The sequence below is a fragment of the Aquarana catesbeiana genome, linkage group LG05 (genome assembly GCF_042186555.1).
Source record: "Aquarana catesbeiana isolate 2022-GZ linkage group LG05, ASM4218655v1, whole genome shotgun sequence".
In the NCBI taxonomy this organism is placed as follows: domain Eukaryota; kingdom Metazoa; phylum Chordata; class Amphibia; order Anura; family Ranidae; genus Aquarana; species Aquarana catesbeiana.
The window spans coordinates 640,200,819-640,221,472 of NC_133328.1; the positions used below are offsets into that span (position 1 = coordinate 640,200,819).

The 20,654-nt window shown below is 44.9% G+C and overlaps 1 protein-coding gene across 1 annotated transcript in view; it reads left to right on the forward strand.

Moving 5' to 3' along the window:
* The window catches only part of LOC141145607 (rho GTPase-activating protein 39-like), a gene marked incomplete at its 5' end in the record, with an annotated part of 174,282 nt that overhangs the window by 122,911 nt on the left and 30,717 nt on the right, over window positions 1-20,654 (forward strand). The window contains 2 exon segments of the mRNA XM_073632433.1: window positions 5,307-5,506; window positions 8,884-8,975. Of these exon segments, the coding sequence (XP_073488534.1) occupies window positions 5,307-5,506; window positions 8,884-8,975 (292 nt within the window).

Sequence of the window (20,654 nt, forward strand, 5' to 3'; positions counted from 1 at the left end):
TATCACGGTGCCCGATATTGTCAGGGAGAGATCTGCAATGCCAGATGTGTGTGACGGTGAGGCCTTAACAAAAGAATTTTAAACCACTTCAAGACCTCCCATTACACTTATGCTGCAGCAGGGCAGCCCCGCTGTTCCAAAAAGGTGGTGAGCGCACCCGCGCCCACCCGCCTGCCCACCGCCACAGCTGTGCTGTCATTCGCCACAGCAGATGCTGATCAGGGGATCCCGGGCCAATGGTTTATGGCCGGAACTCACCAGTCGGCTGAGTGCATGACAGAAGAGAACTCTGTGTAGTTAAACAACACAGGGCTCTCCATTGTCGGCAGCGACGTGACTTTTTTTTTTCTCCCTGCAAAGCAGGGAGTAAAAACCGGCACATTGTTTAGTAAAAGCGCCTCACAGTACACACAGTACACATAGTTAGGAACACATTTAACCCCTAATTGCCCTGATATTAACTAGACATGTGCAATTTGTTTCAAATTCATTTTTTTAACAAATTTCGACATATTCGGAAATATCCGAGTTAACGAAAACCCGTTTAACAAATTTTTCCCTAATATTCGAAAATCCCGAATTGACGAATTTTAAAACATTTCCGGATTTCGAACTGACGATTTACCGAATTTACAAAATTAGAAAATCCGGAAATTCAAAATTCTGAAAATTCTAAATCCGAAAATTCATAAATTCGAACATTCATAAATTCGAACATTCATAAATTCGAACATTCATAAATTCGAACATTCATAAATTTGAAAGTTGGAAAATCCGAAATAAAATGAAAATTCAAAAGAAGAAAATGTGAAAATCTGAAATAATAACTAACTAATAATAACTTAACTATTACTAACTATTTAATTATAGGTATTGAAATTCGTAAATTCGAAAAATTTGTAAATCCGAAATCCGTAAATTCGAAAACCGTAAATTCTAAATTTTGGAAATCCGGAAATTCAAAAATTCGGAAATTCGAAAAGTCTAAATAATAACTAACTAAATTATAGGTATTGGAATTTCCTTTCAAATTTGGCTGTTAGTGAACATAACAAATACGAATTTATCCGAAGTTACGAATTATCCGAAATAAAGAATGTCGTATCGAAACAAATGGAACGTAATGAATTAATAATAATAAACAATAATAATGAAAAAAAATATTATTAATTATTAATTTGTTTTGTTCCATTTGTTTAGATGCGACATTCGTTGTTTCGGAAAATTCGTATCTTCAGATAAATTCGTATTCGTTACGTTCACTAACAGCCAAATTTTAAAAGGAAATTCCAATACCTATAATTTAATAGTTAGTTATTGTTAGTTATTATTTCGAATTTCCGGATTTCGAATTTCCGAGTTTTTGAATTTCCGGATTGAGGATTTCTGAAATTTTGAGTTTACGGTTTTCGGATTTTCGAATTTACGGATTTCGGATTTACAAATCTTTTGAATTTACGGATTTCAATCATAACAAATGATGCGAAAAATGAAAAAAAACAAAAAACAAATGAAACGAAAACAAACAAATTTTAACGATTTAACGTTAACCTCTTCCCAGCCAGTGTCATTAGTACAATGATAGTGTATAGTATTATCACTGATCACTGTATTAATGTCACTGGGGATGTCAGTGTCAGTTAGTGTCAGATTTCCCACCGCACCGCACCCCACCCATTATAAGTCACTGTTTGCCACCATTACTAGTATATAAAAAAAATAGAAATTGTAAACAAGGCATCTCCCTGTTCTGCCTAGTGACACAACACTGATCGTCTGCTCCCTCTCATCAGGCGCGACAATCAGTGACGTGTCACAGTAAGCCACGCCCCCTAACAGTTAGAATCACTCCCTAGGACACACTTAACACCTTCCCCGCCCCCCTAGTGTTTAACCCCTTCACTGCCAGTGTCATTTACACAGTAATCAGTGCATTTATATATAGCATCAATCGCTGTATAAATGACAGTGGTCCCAAAATAGTGTCAAAAATGCCCGATATGTCCGTCGTAATGTAGCAGTCACAATAAAAATCGCAGCTCGCCGTCATAACTAGTAAAAAAAAAATAATAATAATAATAATGCCATAAAATGATTCCCTATTTTGTAGATGTGATAACTTTTGCGCAAACCAATCAATATACGCTTATTGTGATTTTTTTTTTTTTTTTACCAAAAATATGTAGAAGAATACATATCGGCCTAAACTGAGGGGAAAAATGTTTTTTTATATATTTTTGGGGGATATTTATTATAGCAAAAAGTAAAAAATAATGCGTTTTTTTCAAAATTGTCGCAATTTTTTTGTTTTTAGCGCAAAAAATAAAACTCACAGAGGTGATCAAATACCACCAAAAAAGCTCTATTTGTGGGGGGAAAAAAAAGGACGTCAATTTTGTTTGGGAGCCACGTCGCACGACCGCGCAATTGTCAGTTAAAGTGCCACAGTAGCGGATCGCAAAAAGTGCTCCGGTCTTTTGCCAGCCAAATGGTCCGGGGCTGAACTGGTTAATTTCTCAATTTTCAAAAAAAATTTTCATAAAAAAAGTACAACTTCAAAACCCCCCGCCATGCCTCTTACCAATACGTTCCAAAAAGGGGTCATTTTTACTGTCCTGGTGTTTTTGGGCCTCAAGAAATGAGATCGAACGTCAGTACATCAGGATTGATCGATCTTCAGATATATATCCCATAGTGTGTGGGCTCTATAACTATAACTTTCCTACAGACTAAATAATATTCACTGATTTGGGTTATTTTCACCAAAGAAATGGAGCAGAATACATTTTGGCCTAAATCTATGAAGAAAGATTATTTATTTGCAAAATTTTATAACAAACAAAGAAAAAATGCATATTTTTTTTCTTCAAAATTTTCGGCTTTTTTTGTTTATTTAGCAAAAAAATTTTAAAAAAACAGTGGTGAATAAATATCACCAAAAAGAAATCTCTATTTGTGTGAAAAAAAATGATAAAAGTTTCATTTGGGTACAGCGCTGCATGACCGCCCAATTCTCATTCAAAGTGCGACAGCGCTGAAAGCTGAAAATTGGCCTGGGCAGGAAGGGGGTGAAAATGCCCGGTATTTCAGGCAGGGTACACCTATCACGGTGCCCGATATTGTCAGGGAGAGATCTGCAATGCCAGATGTGTGTGACGGTGAGGCCTTAACAAAAGGATTTTAAACCACTTCAAGACCTCCCATTACACTTATGCTGCAGCAGGGCAGCCCCGCTGTTCCAAAAAGGTGGTGAGCGCACCCGCGCCCACCCGCCTGCCCACCGCCACAGCTGTGCTGTCATTCGCCACAGCAGATGCTGATCAGGGGATCCCGGGCCAATGGTTTATGGCCGGAACTCACCAGTCGGCTGAGTGCATGACAGAAGAGAACTCTGTGTAGTTAAACAACACAGGGCTCTCCATTGTCGGCAGCGACGTGACTTTTTTTTTTCTCCCTGCAAAGCAGGGAGTAAAAACCGGCACATTGGTTAGTAAAAGCGCCTCACAGTACACACAGTACACATAGTTAGGAACACATTTAACCCCTAATTGCCCTGATATTAACTAGACATGTGCAATTTGTTTCAAATTCATTTTTTTAACAAATTTCGACATATTCGGAAATATCCGAGTTAACCAAAACCCGTTTAACAAATTTTTCCCTAATATTCGAAAATCCCGAATTGACGAATTTTAAAACATTTCCGGATTTCGAACTGACGATTTACCGAATTTACAAAATTAGAAAATCCGGAAATTCAAAATTCTGAAAATTCTAAATCCGAAAATTCATAAATTCGAACATTCATAAATTCGAACATTCATAAATTTGAAAGTTGGAAAATCCGAAATAAAATGAAAATTCAAAAGAAGAAAATGTGAAAATCTGAAATAATAACTAACTAATAATAACTTAACTATTACTAACTATTTAATTATAGGTATTGAAATTCGTAAATTCGAAAAATTTGTAAATCCGAAATCCGTAAATTCGAAAACCGTAAATTCTAAATTTTGGAAATCCGGAAATTCAAAAATTCGGAAATTCGAAAAGTCTAAATAATAACTAACTAACTATTAAATTATAGGTATTGGAATTTCCTTTCAAATTTGGCTGTTAGTGAACATAACAAATACGAATTTATCCGAAGTTACGAATTATCCGAAATAAAGAATGTCGTATCGAAACAAATGGAACGTAATGAATTAATAATAATAAACAATAATAATGAAAAAAAATATTATTAATTATTAATTTGTTTTGTTCCATTTGTTTAGATGCGACATTCGTTGTTTCGGAAAATTCGTATCTTCAGATAAATTCGTATTCGTTACGTTCACTAACAGCCAAATTTTAAAAGGAAATTCCAATACCTATAATTTAATAGTTAGTTATTGTTAGTTATTATTTCGAATTTCCGGATTTCGAATTTCCGAGTTTTTGAATTTCCGGATTGAGGATTTCTGAAATTTTGAGTTTACGGTTTTCGGATTTTCGAATTTACGGATTTCGGATTTACAAATCTTTTGAATTTACGGATTTCAATCATAACAAATGATGCGAAAAATGAAAAAAAACAAAAAACAAATGAAACGAAAACAAACAAATTTTAACGATTTAACGTTAACCTCTTCCCAGCCAGTGTCATTAGTACAATGATAGTGTATAGTATTATCACTGATCACTGTATTAATGTCACTGGGGATGTCAGTGTCAGTGTCAGATTTCCCACCGCACCGCACCCCACCCATTATAAGTCACTGTTTGCCACCATTACTAGTATATAAAAAAAATAGAAATTCAAGTATATATCTCATGGTTTGTAGGCACTATAACTTTCACTCAAACCAATCAATATGCACTTATTGGATTTTTTTTTTTTTTTACCAAAGACATGTTACATATTGGCCAAAATTTATAAAGAAATTCGAAATTTTTTTAATTTTTTTTTTATTGAATATGTTTTATAGCAGAAACTAAAAAATATAATTTTTTTCAAAATTTTTATTTTTTTTTTCCAATTATATCACAAAAAATAAAACCTGCAGAGGTGACTAAATAATACCAAAAGAAAGCTCTATTTGTGTGAAAAAAAATGATACAAATTTTGTTTGGGTACAGTGTTGCATGACCGTGCAATTACCACTTAAAGTAGCGCAGTGCTGAATTTCAAAAAATGGCCTGGTCATGAATGGGGTAAATTCTTCCAAAGCTGAAGTAGTTAAAAAAATGTCTCCTTGCGATCCATAAACTAGTGTGATATCTCGTGTTCCCATGTGACTTCTCGCCTCTTCATTGTGTTCCAGGGACTGAAGAAACCGAACCTCGAAGAGATCAAGCACGCCCGCAATGCCGTCTTCAGCCCCTCCATGTTCGCCAGCTCCTTACAGGAGATTATGAATATGCAGAAGGAGAAGTACCCGGAGCGGCAGCTGCCCTGGGTGCAGACCCGGCTGTCCGAGGAGGTGCTGGCACTGAACGGAGATCAGACCGAGGGCATCTTCAGGTACGGCTCCGGCATCGACTTGATATACAGATATACTGTAGAGGGAAACTTGGGTGTAAGTGGTCAGAACTGTGGCCTTGCGGCACTGGGGCTTGGTCCTTATTTTCCACCCATGGAGTTTGCATGATCTTCTCATTCTTATGTTGGCCTCCTCTGAATTCACAAGTCTCTTTCCTGGGAGGTATTGCTGTCTTAATGAGAGGGCACACCTGGGCACTGCCCAGGGACCCCAGCTGCATGGGGGGGGGCCCTGTACTTTCCCCAAAGCAGCTGGTCCTTCAGCCCACGCTGACCCAAAATTGGGGGCCCCATGATGGCACTGAGAGTGATGGATACACAGGGGAGGCAGGCTGGCTGTGGTGCGTCATGCTGTGCAGAACGATACCTATTATTTTACAGCCAGCAGGGAGGGGCGGGGCTGGAGCGCCAGTGATGCTCTGACCCCGCCCCATGCAGCTTGAATGCTCTGGACTCGGGGGGCCGCGGGGTAGGAGCTGGAGTGGGAGCTGCTGAGATGGTAGCACTGAAAGCCCACCTGCGGAAGTAGCATTGTGGGTGGTGTCATGATGAGCCCAGATGTCCAGCACTGTTTGCACCGAAGGGCTTGGAATGCCCGGAGGGATGCTCCCTCCTCCGCCCCTCCTTCTGCCTGCTTGATTGGTATAGGGGAGTCCAGTGCTGGAGGTGGGCACATAGCTAAAAGTTCCCATGCACTGTATCTCCACTGGAAAAGGGGGTATTACATGGATGGAATAATGGTGCTGGGGGATATCAAGGGTGTATGGGGGAAAACAATGCTGAGGGGGAATCTGGGGTGTATAGGGGGTAGTAATACTTGAGGTAGGTTGGGTGGCTATAGTGATAGAGGTATCAGGGATGTAGAGAGGCTACAGTGTAGGGGGTATCAGGGATGTAGTGGGGTCACAATACAAGGGGTATCTTATGGTATATGGTTACAGTGCTGGGGGATATCTGGGGTGTAGCGGGGTCAGAGTGCTGGGGGGATATCTGGGGTGTAGAGGGGTCAGAGTGCTGGGGGGATTTCTAGGGTGTAGAGGGGTCAGAGTGCTGGGGGGGGATATCTGGGGTATAGAGGGGTCAGAGTGCTGGGGGGATATCTGGGATGTAGAGGGGTCAGAGTGCTGGGGGGATTTCTAGGGTGTAGAGGGGTCAGAGTGCTGGGGGGATATCTGGGGTGTAGAGGGGTCAGCGTGCTGGGGGGATATCTGGGGTGTAGAGGGGTCAGAGTGCTGGGGGGGGGTATCTGAGGTGTAGAGGGGTCAGAGTGCTGGGAGGATATCTGGGGTGTAGAGAGGTCAGAGTGCTCGGGGGATATCTGGGGTGTAGAGGGGTCAGAGTGCTGGGGGGATATCTGGGGTGTAAAGGGATCAGAGCGCTGGGGGGATATCTGGGGCATAGAGGGGTCAGAGTGCTGGGGGGATATCTGGGGTGTAGAGGGGTCAGAGTGCTGGGGGGGATATCTGGGGTGTAGATGGGTCAGAGTGCTGGGGGGATATCTGGGGTGTAGATGGGTCAGAGTGCTGGGGGATATCTGGGATGTAGAGGGGTCAGAGTGCTGGGGGGATATCTGGGATATAGAGGGGTCAGAGTGCTGGGGGGATTTCTAGGGGGTAGAGGGGTCAGAGTGCTGGGGGATATCTGGGGTGTAGAGGGGTCAGAGTGCTGGGGGGATATCTGGGGTGCAGAGGGGTCAGAGTGCTGGGGGGATTTCTAGGGTGCAGAGGGGTCAGAGTACTGGGGGGTATCTGAGGTGTAGAGGGGTCAGAGTGCTGGGGGGATTTCTAGGGTGTAGAGGGGTCAGAGTGCTGGGGGGATATCTGGGGTGCAGAGGAGTCAGAGTGCTGGGGGGTATCTGAGATGTAGAGGGGTCAGAGTGCTGGGGGGATATCTGGGGTGTAGAGAGGTCAGAGTGCTGGGGGGGTATCTGAGGTGTAGGGAGGTCAGAGTGCTGGGGGGATTTCTAGGGTGTAGAGGGGTCAGAGTGCTGGGGGGATATCTGGGGTGTAGAGAGGTCAGAGTGCTGGGGGGGATTTCTAGGGTGTAGAGGGGTCAGAGTGCTGGGGGGATATCTGGGGTGTAGAGGGGTCAGAGTGCTGGGGGGATATCTGGGGTGTAGAGGGGTCAGAGTGCTGGGGGGATTTCTAGGGTGTTAGAGGGGTCAGAGTGCTGGGGGGATATCTGGGGTGTAGAGGGGTCAGAGTGCTGGGGGGATATCTGGGGTGCAGAAGGGTCAGAGTGCTGGGGGGGTATCTGAGGTGTAGAGGGGTCAGAGTGCTGGGGGGATATCTGGGATGTACAGAGGTCAGAGTGCTGGGGGGATTTCTAGGGTGTAGAGGGATCAGAGTGCTGGGGGGATATCTGGGGTGTAGAGGGGTCAGAGTGCTGGGGGGGATATATGGGGTATAGAGGGATCAGAGTTGTGGGGGGATATCTGGGGTGTAGAGGGGTCAGAGTGTTGGGGGGATATCTAGGGTGTAGAGAGGTCAGAGTGCTGGGGGGATATCTGGGGTGTAGAGGGGTCAGAGTGCTGGGGGGATATCTGGGGTGTAGAGGGGTCAGAGTGCTGGGGGGATATCTGGGGTGTAGAGGGGTCAGAGTGCTGGGGGGATTTCTAGGGTGTTAGAGGGGTCAGAGTGCTGTGGGGATATCTGGGGTGTAGAGGGGTCAGAGTGCTGGGGGGGATATATGGGGTATAGAGGGATCAGAGTTGTGGGGGGATATCTGGGGTGTAGAGGGGTCAGAGTGTTGGGGGGATATCTAGGGTGTAGAGGGGTCAGAGTGCTGGGGGGATATCTGGGGTGTAGAGGGGTCAGAGTGCTGGGGGGGATATATTGAATGTAGAGGGGTCAGAGTGCTGGGGAGGCATCAATCTAGCAGATATATTATATGCACAGGACGGCTTTGTTACTTTATGTATGTAGTATTTTCCCTGTTTCTTTGCTGTACAGAATGATTGATCATGTAGGTAATGCGAAGCTCCACCCAAAAGGGGAAGCTCTGCTTGTCTGCCTCCTACCTACTTGATGTCTGTTTACCTGCGCTGCCTCTATTGTAGGGACCCCAGAGCATTACTTTGCCCAGGGGCCCATGATGTTATTAAGACGGCCCTGCTCCTTACAGAATTAGAAAGCAGTGAGGTCCACCTGTCAGGCACGCACAGTGCAGCACACGGCAGCCTCAGATTGCAGTGCATGTCGGGAATCCTAACTGTTATGTTTATCTACAAAAATATAAGTGAAGTAGAACACAGAGCTCGTGTCATTTATATGTATCGGTAATATAATGATGAATTGTCGGCTTTGATTGTAATGAGTGAACCCGCTGAGCCAGCGCCATGAATGTGTTTGTCCTTGCAGGGTCCCCGGCGACATTGATGAAGTGAATGCACTGAAGCTGCAGGTTGATCAGTGGAAGATCCCCACCGGACTGGAAGACCCGCACGTTCCAGGTAGGAGTGAGGAGCAATCACACCAGGGATGGGGGTAGTTGCAATTCAGCGATTCACGAAAGGGTCTAAAGTATGTGCACCCCTTACCATCACATTTACACTACATAGCAATACGTGTGTGGACCCCTTACCATCACACACTATAGTTCATAATTTAGCGCACCAATCTTCCGCCATGTGTCCGTGTGAATAATCCAGTCGCACAATCTGCTCATCTCTAGGTATTGACCCATACACATATAGGTCATAATGTGCCTTGCCCTTTACTTCGGGCCTTCAACCTCGGTGGATATCTCCAAATATATCTCCAGATGTATCATCAGATATACCAGCCTCAGCTTGGCAACTAATATAAACAATGGGTGCATATACAAAATGCTACCCAGACATAATGGCTACTTTTTTCCCCTTTGAGGAGGAGGAAAAAGCTCTTCCCCTGACATGTTTCGTCACAAGGGTGTGACGAAATGTGTAAGGGGCAGAGCTACCTTAAAATATTAAGCCACCATGATTGTTTGATAAATATTCAGCAGAGGTACGCTGTCGGTGAAGAAAGGTTCTCCTGATTTATAGCTCTGTACCTCCCCACTGAATAATATCATTAAGCAGATTTCAGCGATATCAATTCCTCATCTGTCGCTCCTCCTCATGAAGTGACATTAGTGTTCAGTCGCTTTCAGCTCAGAACAGATTTAGGGAACCTGTCATAGCACAGACAGTACTGGTTAAATTACCTAACTGCAGTAAAGAGAAGTCAGGTCAAGATGCGGGCTATCCTGTGGCAGAGCTGTGTAAGTCTCAGGACTGGATGGACATACAAATCCTTTGTTTGGTAAAGTAGCTCCAGAATAGGTATTTCTTCTGTGTTCATCCCAAAGGTGTTCTATTGGGTTGAGGTCAGGACTCTGTGCAGGCCAGTCAAGTTCCTCCACCCCAAACTCGCTCATCCATGTCTTTCAGAACTGCACCTCTGATGACTGGTGGTCTAATGACTAGTAATCTGATGACTGGCGGTCTGATGACTGGTGATCTGATGACTGGTGGTCTGATGACTGGTGATCTGATGACTGGTGGTCTGATGACTGGTGGTCTAATGACTAGTGGTGTAATGACTGGTGTTCTGATGACTGGTGGTCTGATGACTGGCGGTCTGATGACTAGTGATCTGATGACTGGTGTTCTGATGACTGGTGGTCTGATGACTGGTGGTCTGATGACTGGTGATCTGATGACTGGCGGTCTGATGACTGGTGTTCTGATGACTGGTGGTCTGATGACTGGCGGTCTGATGACTAGTGATCTGATGACTGGTGGTCTGATGACTAGTGATCTGATGACTGGTGATCTGATGACTGGCGGTCTGATGACTAGTGATCTGATGACTGGTGGTCTGATGACTAGTGATCTGATGACTGGTAATCTGATGACTGGCGGTCTGATGACTAGTGATCTGATGACTGGTGGTCTGATGACTAGTGATCTGATGACTGGTGATCTGATGACTGGCGGTCTGATGACTGGTGGTCTGATAACTGGCGGTCTGATGACTGGCGATCTGATGACTGGCGATCTGATGACTGGTGGTCTGATGACTGGTGATCTGATGACTGGCGATCTGATGACTGGTGATCTGATGACTGGTGGTCTGATGACTGGTGGTCTGATGACTGGTGATCTGATGACTGGTGACCTGATAACTGGTGGTCTGATGACTGGTGGTCTGATGACTGGTGATCTGATGACTGGCGGTCTGATGACTGGCGGTCTGATAACTGGTGATCTGATGACTGGTGGTCTGATGACTCATGGCCTGACTGATGGTCAGTGGTTCCCTGCATCTGATCTTTTCCTCATTCTCCCCTGTTGGAGGCAGCTATCAAGGTAGAGGAGCAGAGATTTGCTCCCCCACATCAGAACTGTACCTCTGATGACTGGTGGTCTGATGAATGGTGGTCTGAAGACTGATGATCTGATAACTGGTGGTCTAATGACTAGTGGTCTGATGACTGGTGATCTGTAAACAGGTAATCTGATGACTGGTGGGCTAATGACTAGTGATCCGATTAGTGGTGGTCTGATGACTGGTGATCTAATGACTGGTGGTCTGATGACTGGTGATCTGATAACTGGTGATCTGATGACTGGTGATCTAATGACTGGTGGTCTGATGAATGGTGATCTGATAACTGGTGGTACAATGACTAGTGATACATTGACTGGTGGTCTAAAGACAGGTGATCTGATGACTGGTGGTGTAATAACTGGTGATCTGATGACTGGTGGTCTAATGACTAATGCTCTGACTGATGGTCTGACGACTAGTGATCTGTTGACTAGTGCTCTTATAACTCGTGATCAGGTGACAGGTGATCTGATGACTGGTGGTCTAAAGACAGGTGATCTGATGACTGGTGGTGTAATAACTGGTGATCTGATGACTGGTGGTCTAATGACTAATGCTCTGACTGATGGTCTGACGACTAGTGATCTGTTGACTAGTGCTCTTATAACTCGTGATCAGGTGACAGGTGATCTGATGACTGGTGGTCTGACGACTAGTAATCTTTTGACTAATGTTCTAATGACTGATGGTCTCATGACAGGTGATCTGATGACTGGTGGTCTGATGACTAGTAATCTTTTGACTAGTGTTCTAATGAGTGGTGGTCTGAGGACTGGTGGTCTAACGACTAGTAATCTGTTGACTTGTGTTTTAATGACTAGTAATCTGATGAAAGGTGGTCTGATGTCTGGGGGCCAATTGACCGGTGCAGTAATGATGAAGTAGTAGCGGGAGAGGTGAAGGAATCACACATCTATAAAATGGATGAAGCAGAAGCAGATCCTTGCACTGCAGCTCCTCAGGTACAGCTTCCTCTCCAGCAAGGACAACAGTGATCAGCACAGTAGTGACATCACCAAATCTCACCAGCAGTCAGAGGCAGCAGTCCTTTAGATGATCCCACACTGCAGATATACTATGAGGATACAGGAGTACCTAGGCACAGGAACTGCACTGCTGTTTTTTTAGAGGGAATCCTACACAAAAGGCAGATTGTTCAGAATTCTGTTTAGACACAATTCATTTTCCTAGATGTTCCCTATTGGATAGCGCATCTTCACTTTTTAACGTCAGGTCCATTTAAACAAGGTGGTTCCCCGACAGAGCTGCCACTTTTCGGAAAGTTTATGTTTTTCGTCCATTCTCTGCAAATTCTGCCGAGTGTAAGGAATGACGGGAGGTCAGCAGTGTCTCTGAAGCTCTAATCACCATCATGGTCTTGGTTATTTAATCTTTCCCACTATAATGTGTGGTTGAGCAATAAGGTCTCTTTCAAAGGTGAACTCCAGACAGATCTAAAGGACACAGATTGATGCAGCTCTATTAACATGACTATATCCTAAAATAGATTTTTCCTATTTCCTGAATGTGACCTGATATCAACCTCTTGCAGTCCATATACTGCAGGGCATAAGTGTGAGAAAAGGAGGCAGCTCAAGAGCCAATCAGTTCAGGTGTTGACAAGAAGCATGCTGATAGAGAGATGGGCTCATCACTATGCTGCTTCTCCTTTCATTGTCCAGTCACAGGGTGGTGGAGGGTGCGGGACCACCTGGACTAGGGGAAGTGGGTTGAATGATGCTGGAAATCAAACTGAGGACATCTAGTGGCAGAAAAAAATGCTACAGTGGAAATATCTGGATTGATGGTGTATATTGTCACAAAAGCAGGTTTTATTTAATCTTTTAGTGGGCTTTTAATTTTTATCTTGTTATTCTTTGGGTCAGCGGTGCATGATGAAGAGCAGACAGTGATATTCAGTTTCTGGTATAAATGAGCCCCTAAATAAACCACGTAACCGTGTCTGTGTGGTTTATATATTGGGCCCAATAGACCAGTGTTTCTCAACCAGGATGCTGAAGCCCTTTGCCCTGGCCCTCCGCTGTGCTACTGGAGCCCAAAGATAAGGCTCTGATGTGAATAGGGGACTGTGTGATTGAGGTGCTCTGTGATGGGGGGGCTCTTTAAAAAAGTTACATAGTAGGTGAGGTTGATAAAAGACACAAGTCCGTCAAGTCCAACCTATGTGTGTGATTATATGTCAGTATTACATTGTATATCCCTGTAGGTTGCGGTTATTCAGGTGCTTATCTAATAGTTTCTTGAAACTATCGATGCCCCCCGCTGAGACCACCGCCTGTGGAAGGGAATTCCACATCCTAACCGCTCTTACAGTAAAGAACCCTCTACGTAGTTTAAGGTTAAACCTCTTTTCTTCTAATTTTAGTTAATGGCCACGTGTCTTATTAAATTCCCTTACGCGGAAACGTTTTATCCCTATTGTGGGGTCACCAGTCCGGTATTTGTATATTGAAATCATATCCCCTCTCAAGCGTCTCTTCTCCAGAGAGAATAAGTTCAGAGCTCGCAACCTTTCCTCATAACTAATATCCTCCAGACCCTTTATTAGCTTTGTTGCCCTTCTTTGTACTGGCTCCATTTCCAGTACCTCCTTCCTGAGGACTGGTGCCCAGAACTGGAAAGCATACTCCAGGTGCGGCCGGACCAGAGTCTTGTAGAGCGGGAGAATTATCGTTTTATCTCTGGAGTTGATCCCCTTTTTAATGCCAATATTCCGTTTGCTTTGCTTGCAGCAGCTTGGCATTGCATGCCATTGCTGAGCCTATCATCTACTAGGACCCCCAGATCCTTTTCCATCCTAGATTCCCCCAGAGATTCTCCCCCCAGTGTATAGATTGCATTCATATTTTTGCCACCCAAATGCATTATTTTACATTTTCCTACATTGAACCTCATTTGCCATGTAGTCGCCCACCCCATTAATTTGTTCAGATCTTTTTGCAAGGTTTCCACATCCTGCGGAGAAGTTATTGCCCTGCTTAGCTTAGTATCGTCTGCAAATACAGAGATTGAACTGTTTACCCCATCCTCCAGGTCGTTTATGAACAAATTAAATAGGATTGGTCCCAGCACAGAACCCTGGGGAACCCCACTACCCACCCCTGACCATTCTGAGTACTCCCCATTTATCACCACCCTCTGAACACGCCCTTGTAGCCAGTTTTCAATCCATGTACTCACCCTATGGTCCATGCCAATGGACCTTACTTTGTACTGTAAACGTTTATGGGGAACTGTGTCAAATGTTTTTGCAAAATCCAGATACACCACGTCTACGGGCCTTCCTTTATCTAGATGGCAACTCACCTCCTCATAGAAGGTTAATAGATTGGTTTGGCAAGAACGATTCTTCATGAATCCATGTTGATTACTGCTAATGATATCATTCTTATTACTAAAATCTTGTATATAGTCCCTTATCATCCCCTTCAAGAGCTTGCATACTATTGATGTTATGCTAACTGGTCTGTAATTCCCAGGAATGTATCTTGGCCCTTTTTTCAGTATTTGTGCTACATTGGCTTTTCTCCAATCAGCTGGTACCATTCCAGTCAGTAGAGTGTTTGTAAAAATTAGGAACAATGATCTGGCAATTACATGACTGAGTTCCTTAAGGACCCTCGGGTGCAAGCCACCTGGTCCCGGTGACTTATTAAGTGACTTTGACGTGTAGTGAGGACTTTGATGCAGTGCGAGAAACTCTGATGTGATGGGAGCCTCTGATGTGATTGTGGGTGTCTGATGTGATGGGGGATCTCTGATGTGACAGGAAGACCTCTGATGTGATGGGAGACCTCTGATGTGATGGTGGGACCTCTGATGTGATGGGGAGACCTCTGATATGATGGTGGGACCTCTGATGTGATGGAGGAACCTCTGATATGATGGAGGCACCTCTGATGTGATGGGGGGACCTCTGATGTGATGGGGGTCCTCTGATGTGATGGGGAGACCTCTGATGTGATGGGGAGACCTCTGATGTGATGGGGAGACCTCTGATGTGATGGGGGTCCTCTGATGTGATAGGGAGACATCTGATGTGATGGGGAGACCTCTGATGTGATGGTGGGACCTCTGATGTGATGGGGGTCCTCTGATGTGATGGGGAGACCTCTGATGTGATGGGGAGACCTCTGATGTGATGGTGGGACCTCTGATGTGATGGGGAGACCTCTGATGTGATGGGGAGATCTCTGATGTGATGGGGAGACCTCTGATGTGATGGGGGTCCTCTGATGTGATGGGGAGACCTCTGATGGGATTGGGAGACCTCTGATATGATGGTGGGTCCTCTGATGTGATGGGGAGACCTCTGATGTGATGGGGAGATCTCTGATGTGATGGGGAGACCTCTGATGTGATGGTGGGACCTCTGATGTGATGGTGGGACCTCTGATGCGATGGTGGGACCTCTGATGTGATGGTGGGACCTCTGATGTGATGGAGAGACCTCTGATGTGATGGGGAGACCTCTGATGAGATGGGGAGATCTCTGATGTGATTGGGAGACCTCTGATGTGATGGTGGGACCTCTGATGTGATGGGGAGACCTCTGATGTGATGGGAGAACTCTGATGTGATGGGAGCCTCTGATGTGATGTCTTGCAGCGATATGATTTGCGGATTGGCAAGTCGGTGCACCTGATCACGTGTCCTCTGTGTGTACGCCACATCCCCCCCCCCATTTTTGCCAGTTTTTTACATCAAGCTAGACTATAAAACACCATGAACTTTAGCCATCATTTTGCTGATCTCTAAAAATGGATCCCTAATATAATATTCATAGAGGACTGAGACGGATCTATGACCATTGTCCGCTGTGTCTGTACACTGAGCCTCCGCCGTGTGATCTCCCCGTGACATCCCCACCAACTCCGCCGCTTTGCTGCACTCTGTCAGTTCGGCCCCCCCTGTGGCACCTTGTTACCATGGCAGCCGGAGTGAAGGGCCCTTCTTTGCTGCGGTTCTCAGTCACCTTATTTAAACTGTGCAGAATCCCATTATGGCATTGGATGAGAGGACGGAGTGATGAATGTATGGAGATAATGAGACGTATTACTCAGCAATTAGGTGCCATGTACGCCTTACACTCCATTTCTCTATCATCATTCAATGGTTGCAATGTCGGTCTGTGTTCAGGATAAGATGGAAAAAATAGAGAATGGGTCACATGCTGTCACAAAATCCTTGTTTGTAGTACATAGGAGGAGCCGGGGACCTCGCCGCGATTCTGCATGCGATCCCCAAATTGCCGCAAAATACAGGACCTTACGATTCCGTTACTTTCAACGGCACCCCAATCATGGCGTGATTTTTCATTCCGGAACTTCTTTTGGGCGACAGGCGTGCCGTGGTTTTGTTTGTGCGATTTTGCCGCAATTTCTCAGGCGTCAATCGCGGCAAAGTCAGGCCGCGTTTGGGCTGCCATTGAAAGTAACAGGATCGCACGTCCCCGCGTTTTGCAGCGATTCCATTCCGCCCGCGATCCGTGTGTGAATGGAGCCTTATATGGGATCGCAAGCGCGTCCCGCATTTTTAGCCGATTTAGGAATTGCAGGCAGAATCATGGTGATTCCGCCCATGATCCGGAATGCCTAGGTGCGAACAGAGCCTTACAGGATCACATGTGCGTCCTGCGTTTTTAGCGATTCGGGAATCATGGGCAGAATTGCAGAAATTTTTCCCGCTATCCAGGAATGCCTAAGTGCGAATGGAGCCTTACGGGATCACAAGCGCGTCCTGCATTTTTGGGCAATTCGGGAATCACGGCGATTCCGCCCATGATCCAGGAACACCTAGGTGTGAATGGAGCCTTACAGGATCACAAGCGCGTCCCGCGTTTTCGCCAATTCGGTAATCACAGACAAAATTGCGGCGACTCCGCCCCCGATCTGGAACGCCTAGGTGTGAACGGTGCCTTACGGGATTGCAAGCGCGTCCCGCGTTTTCGCCAATTCGGTAATCACAGACAAAATTGCGGCGACTCCGCCCCCGATCTGGAACGCCTAGGTGTGAACGGTGCCTTACGGGATCGCAAGCGCGTCCCGCGTTTTCGCCAATTCGGTAATTACGGACAGAATTGCAACGATTCTGCCCACAATCCGGGAACACCTTAATGTGAACGGAGCCATATGGGATAGCAAGCGCGCCCCGTGTTTCGCCGATTCAGGAATTGTAGGCAGAATCGCGGCAATTCCACCCGCAATCCGCAACGCCTAGGTGTGAACGGAGCCTTAAGGGATCGCAAGCACGTCCTGCCTTTTCGGCAATTCAGAAGAAGCAGGCAGATCGCGCCAATTCCGCCCAAGATCCGGAATGCCTAGGTGTGAATGGAGCCTTATGGGATGCGTGTCCTGTGTTTTTGGTAATTCGGGAATCGCAGACAGAATCTCGACGTTTCCGTCTGCGATCCGGAACGCCTAGATGTGAATGGAGCCTTAGCGGTGTTCAGCACAATGATTGACATGGTAGTTGAACTTTGCAGATCACCAATTTCAACTGCTTTCCTATTTTTTACAAACTTCTAGATGCAGCTTAGCCGTTCCACCCGGATAAAGGAAGTCATTGTATAGACAAACTTTATTTATAAGTAACAAATGTTGACGCATCATAAGGGCAGATTCACATTGTTGCGTCACTTTAAAGCAGTATTAACCATTTGGCTGTTTCTGCCATTTTTGTTTGCAAGTTTAAATTCATATTATTTGCTAGAAAGTTACTTAGAACCCCCAAACATTATATGTATATTTTAGCAGAGACCCTAGAGAATAAAATGGCAATTGTTGCAATTTTTTTTTATGTCACACGGTATTTGCGCAGCGGTTTTGCAAATGCACTTTTTTGGTGAAAAAATACACTTGAATGAATTATGGTATAGCTAAAGGTAAAACTTTTTTTTCTTTAGTTTTGGATAGAGTGGAGAGGGATTAGAAGACCTGATAGGTTTTTATTGCTGTCTGTGTCTCTGTTAGGGAGATTCCCCCTCTCTATTTGTCCAGTTTACCATTATCTTTGAAAGTTAAGGTAAAAGAAAATCCCAAAATATTGGGTTGTCCCCAGGAATGTAATAGAGGGTAAATTTTCCAATGGGGACACTAGTTCTGGTGACCTGGGGGGGTCCCCAAGAGATTCCTATAATTTGCAGGGATTTCCTCCCACTTCCTGTTTTGGCTATAGGACAGGAAGTGATGGGAAATCTCCCTATTGGGATAAAGAGGGAAAGAATAAACCTTTTAGGAGCTACAACCCTCCCATACTCTATCCAAACGGAAGAAAAATATATTTTTTTTTATCTTTTGCTTAAAAAAACAAAATTTCATCCAGCCTGGACGGGACGCGACGTCATGACGTCGCTCCAGTCCTTCAAGGCCATAGAGTTGATCAAAGAGTGTTAACTCTTTAATCGCCTATGGGAGCAGCCAGCTGCACCGTCAGATGGTTTCTTGGGCGAACCAGTGGAAATCTGTAAGCTCAAGAAACATCAGCGAGCGGCGTTGGGGGGGAGCGGAGGGGAGTGGGCGTTGTCCCCTCCCGCGGCTGCAGGAAACCGTTCCAGCGGCCCACGAGCCGCTCAAACCAGTTTCATGAGAAAGCCAGCCGCCTGCTGGAAAAAAAATGGTATCTGGATTATGGCTGATCTTCAGCCATACCCTGTAAACCATTTGCAAACCGCAACCTGTTGGCAAGTAGTTAACCCTTTTGCTGCCAGAGCCATATTTGCATTTTTTTTGTTGCACACATGCTTAAAAAATAATTTTAGGCCTGAAGGTTACATAAACCCCCCCCCCTCCAAAATATGAAATATTTTCTGAAAGCAGACACCCTAGAGAATAAAATAGTGGTAGTTCCAATTTTTTTATGTCATACGATATTACCGCAAAGGTCTAGGAAATGCAAAGGTTCTGCAAAAAATACACTAAAGTAAATTTTAGGGCGTACAAATGCAATATGTTACCCAATTTTGTAGTAAGATATAAAAGATGGGGTTGCACTGAGTAAATAGATACCCAACATGCCAAACCGTGAATTTGTGTACGGCCATGAAAGGGCGACAAACTTCAGTACCCTATACTTTCTATAGCCGACACTTTAAAAGCCCCCTTTAGGTCATCAGTTTAGTGTTACAGAGGAGGTCTGGTGCTGGAAATTTCGCTCTCAGTCTGCCGTATGCGCCGATATGTAACATGTGTATCACAATTGGTGTTTTCATGTGTAGGTGCCCCTGACACATGCGTTTACGTTTAGAAGTGCATACATGTAGGGGGCCTCAAAAAGTTTGGGTGCCTCAAAAAATTTTATGTGCTTGGGTGTAAGTTACATTTTTTACAATTAAAACATTTTTTTTTCATCTTATAGGAGACAAAAAGTCCCGTGTGATGATTTTTTTTGGTGACAGGTTCTCTTTTATGAGGCATCCGGAGGTCTAAAAGACCCTCAATGTCTCCCCTGTGTGCCACTGATCCATCCATTTTCCTGGGTATGCTGGCCGTAGACACCGAGAGGCGGGCCTAGACGTGACGTCAAACAGGTTGCTTTCTAGGTCAGCAACAAAAAGGGGATGAGAGCGGATGTGTGTCCGCTCTGCTCCCTCCCCTCCACCCTGCGCCACCTACTATGCCAGTCCTGGAGCCACATTTCACAAATGGGCAAGCGGAGCCTGGGATACATGGCGATGGGGGGGGGGGGGCGTTACCGGGGGATGTGAAACCAGTTGGGCGACAGCACAGTTACCTGGACATGACAGGCAAGAGTCTGGTTGTCTGATTTACACACAGTCCCAGTACCGTAGCTGCAGCTGGTGAGATATTACCAACTTGGAAATCACATATACAGGGGTGCCTGTTTTTTTTTTTTAACCTTGTTTGAGTATAGTAGATCTATGTTCGTCCCAAACATAGGAGGAACTCCTTCCTCCTGCTGCTGACCCCTCTAGTAATATAAATGTCTATATAGAGGCATCGGGACCTCCTTCCTCCTGCGAGGTCCTGATGCCTTTATATAGATCTTTATATCACTAGAGGGATCACCAGCAGGATGAAGGAGGTCCTGATTCCTCTATATAGATCTTTATATCACTAGAGGGATCAACAGCAGGATGAAGGAGGTCCTGATTCCTCTATATAGATCTTTATATCACTAAAGGAGTCACCAGCAGGAGGAAGGAGGTCTGATTCCTCTATATAGATCTTTATATCACTAGAGGGGTCACCAGCAGGAAGAAGGAGCTCTGATTCCTCTATATAGATCTTTATATCACTGGAACAATCACCAGCAGTAAGAAGGAGGTCCCGATTCCTCTATATAGATCTTTATATCACTAAAGGAGTCACCAGCAGGAGGAAGGAGGTCCTGATTCTTCTATATATATCCAAATATCACTAGAGGGGTCACCAGCAGGAGGAAGGAGGTCCTGATTCCTCTATATAGATCTTTATATCACTAGGGGGGTCACCAGCAGGAGGAAGGAGGTCCTGATTGCTCTATATAGAACTTAATATCACTAGAGGGGTCACCAACAGGAGGAAGGAGGTCCTAATTCCTCTATATATATCTTTATATCACTAGAGGGATCACCAACAGGATGAAGGAGGTCCCAATTCCTCCATATAGATCTTTATATGACTAGAGGGATCACCAGCAGGAGGAAGGAGGTCCTGATTCCTCTATATAAATCTTTATATCACTAGAGGGATCACCAACAGGAGGAAGGAGGTCATGATTCTTCTATATAGATCTTTATATCACTAGAGGGATCA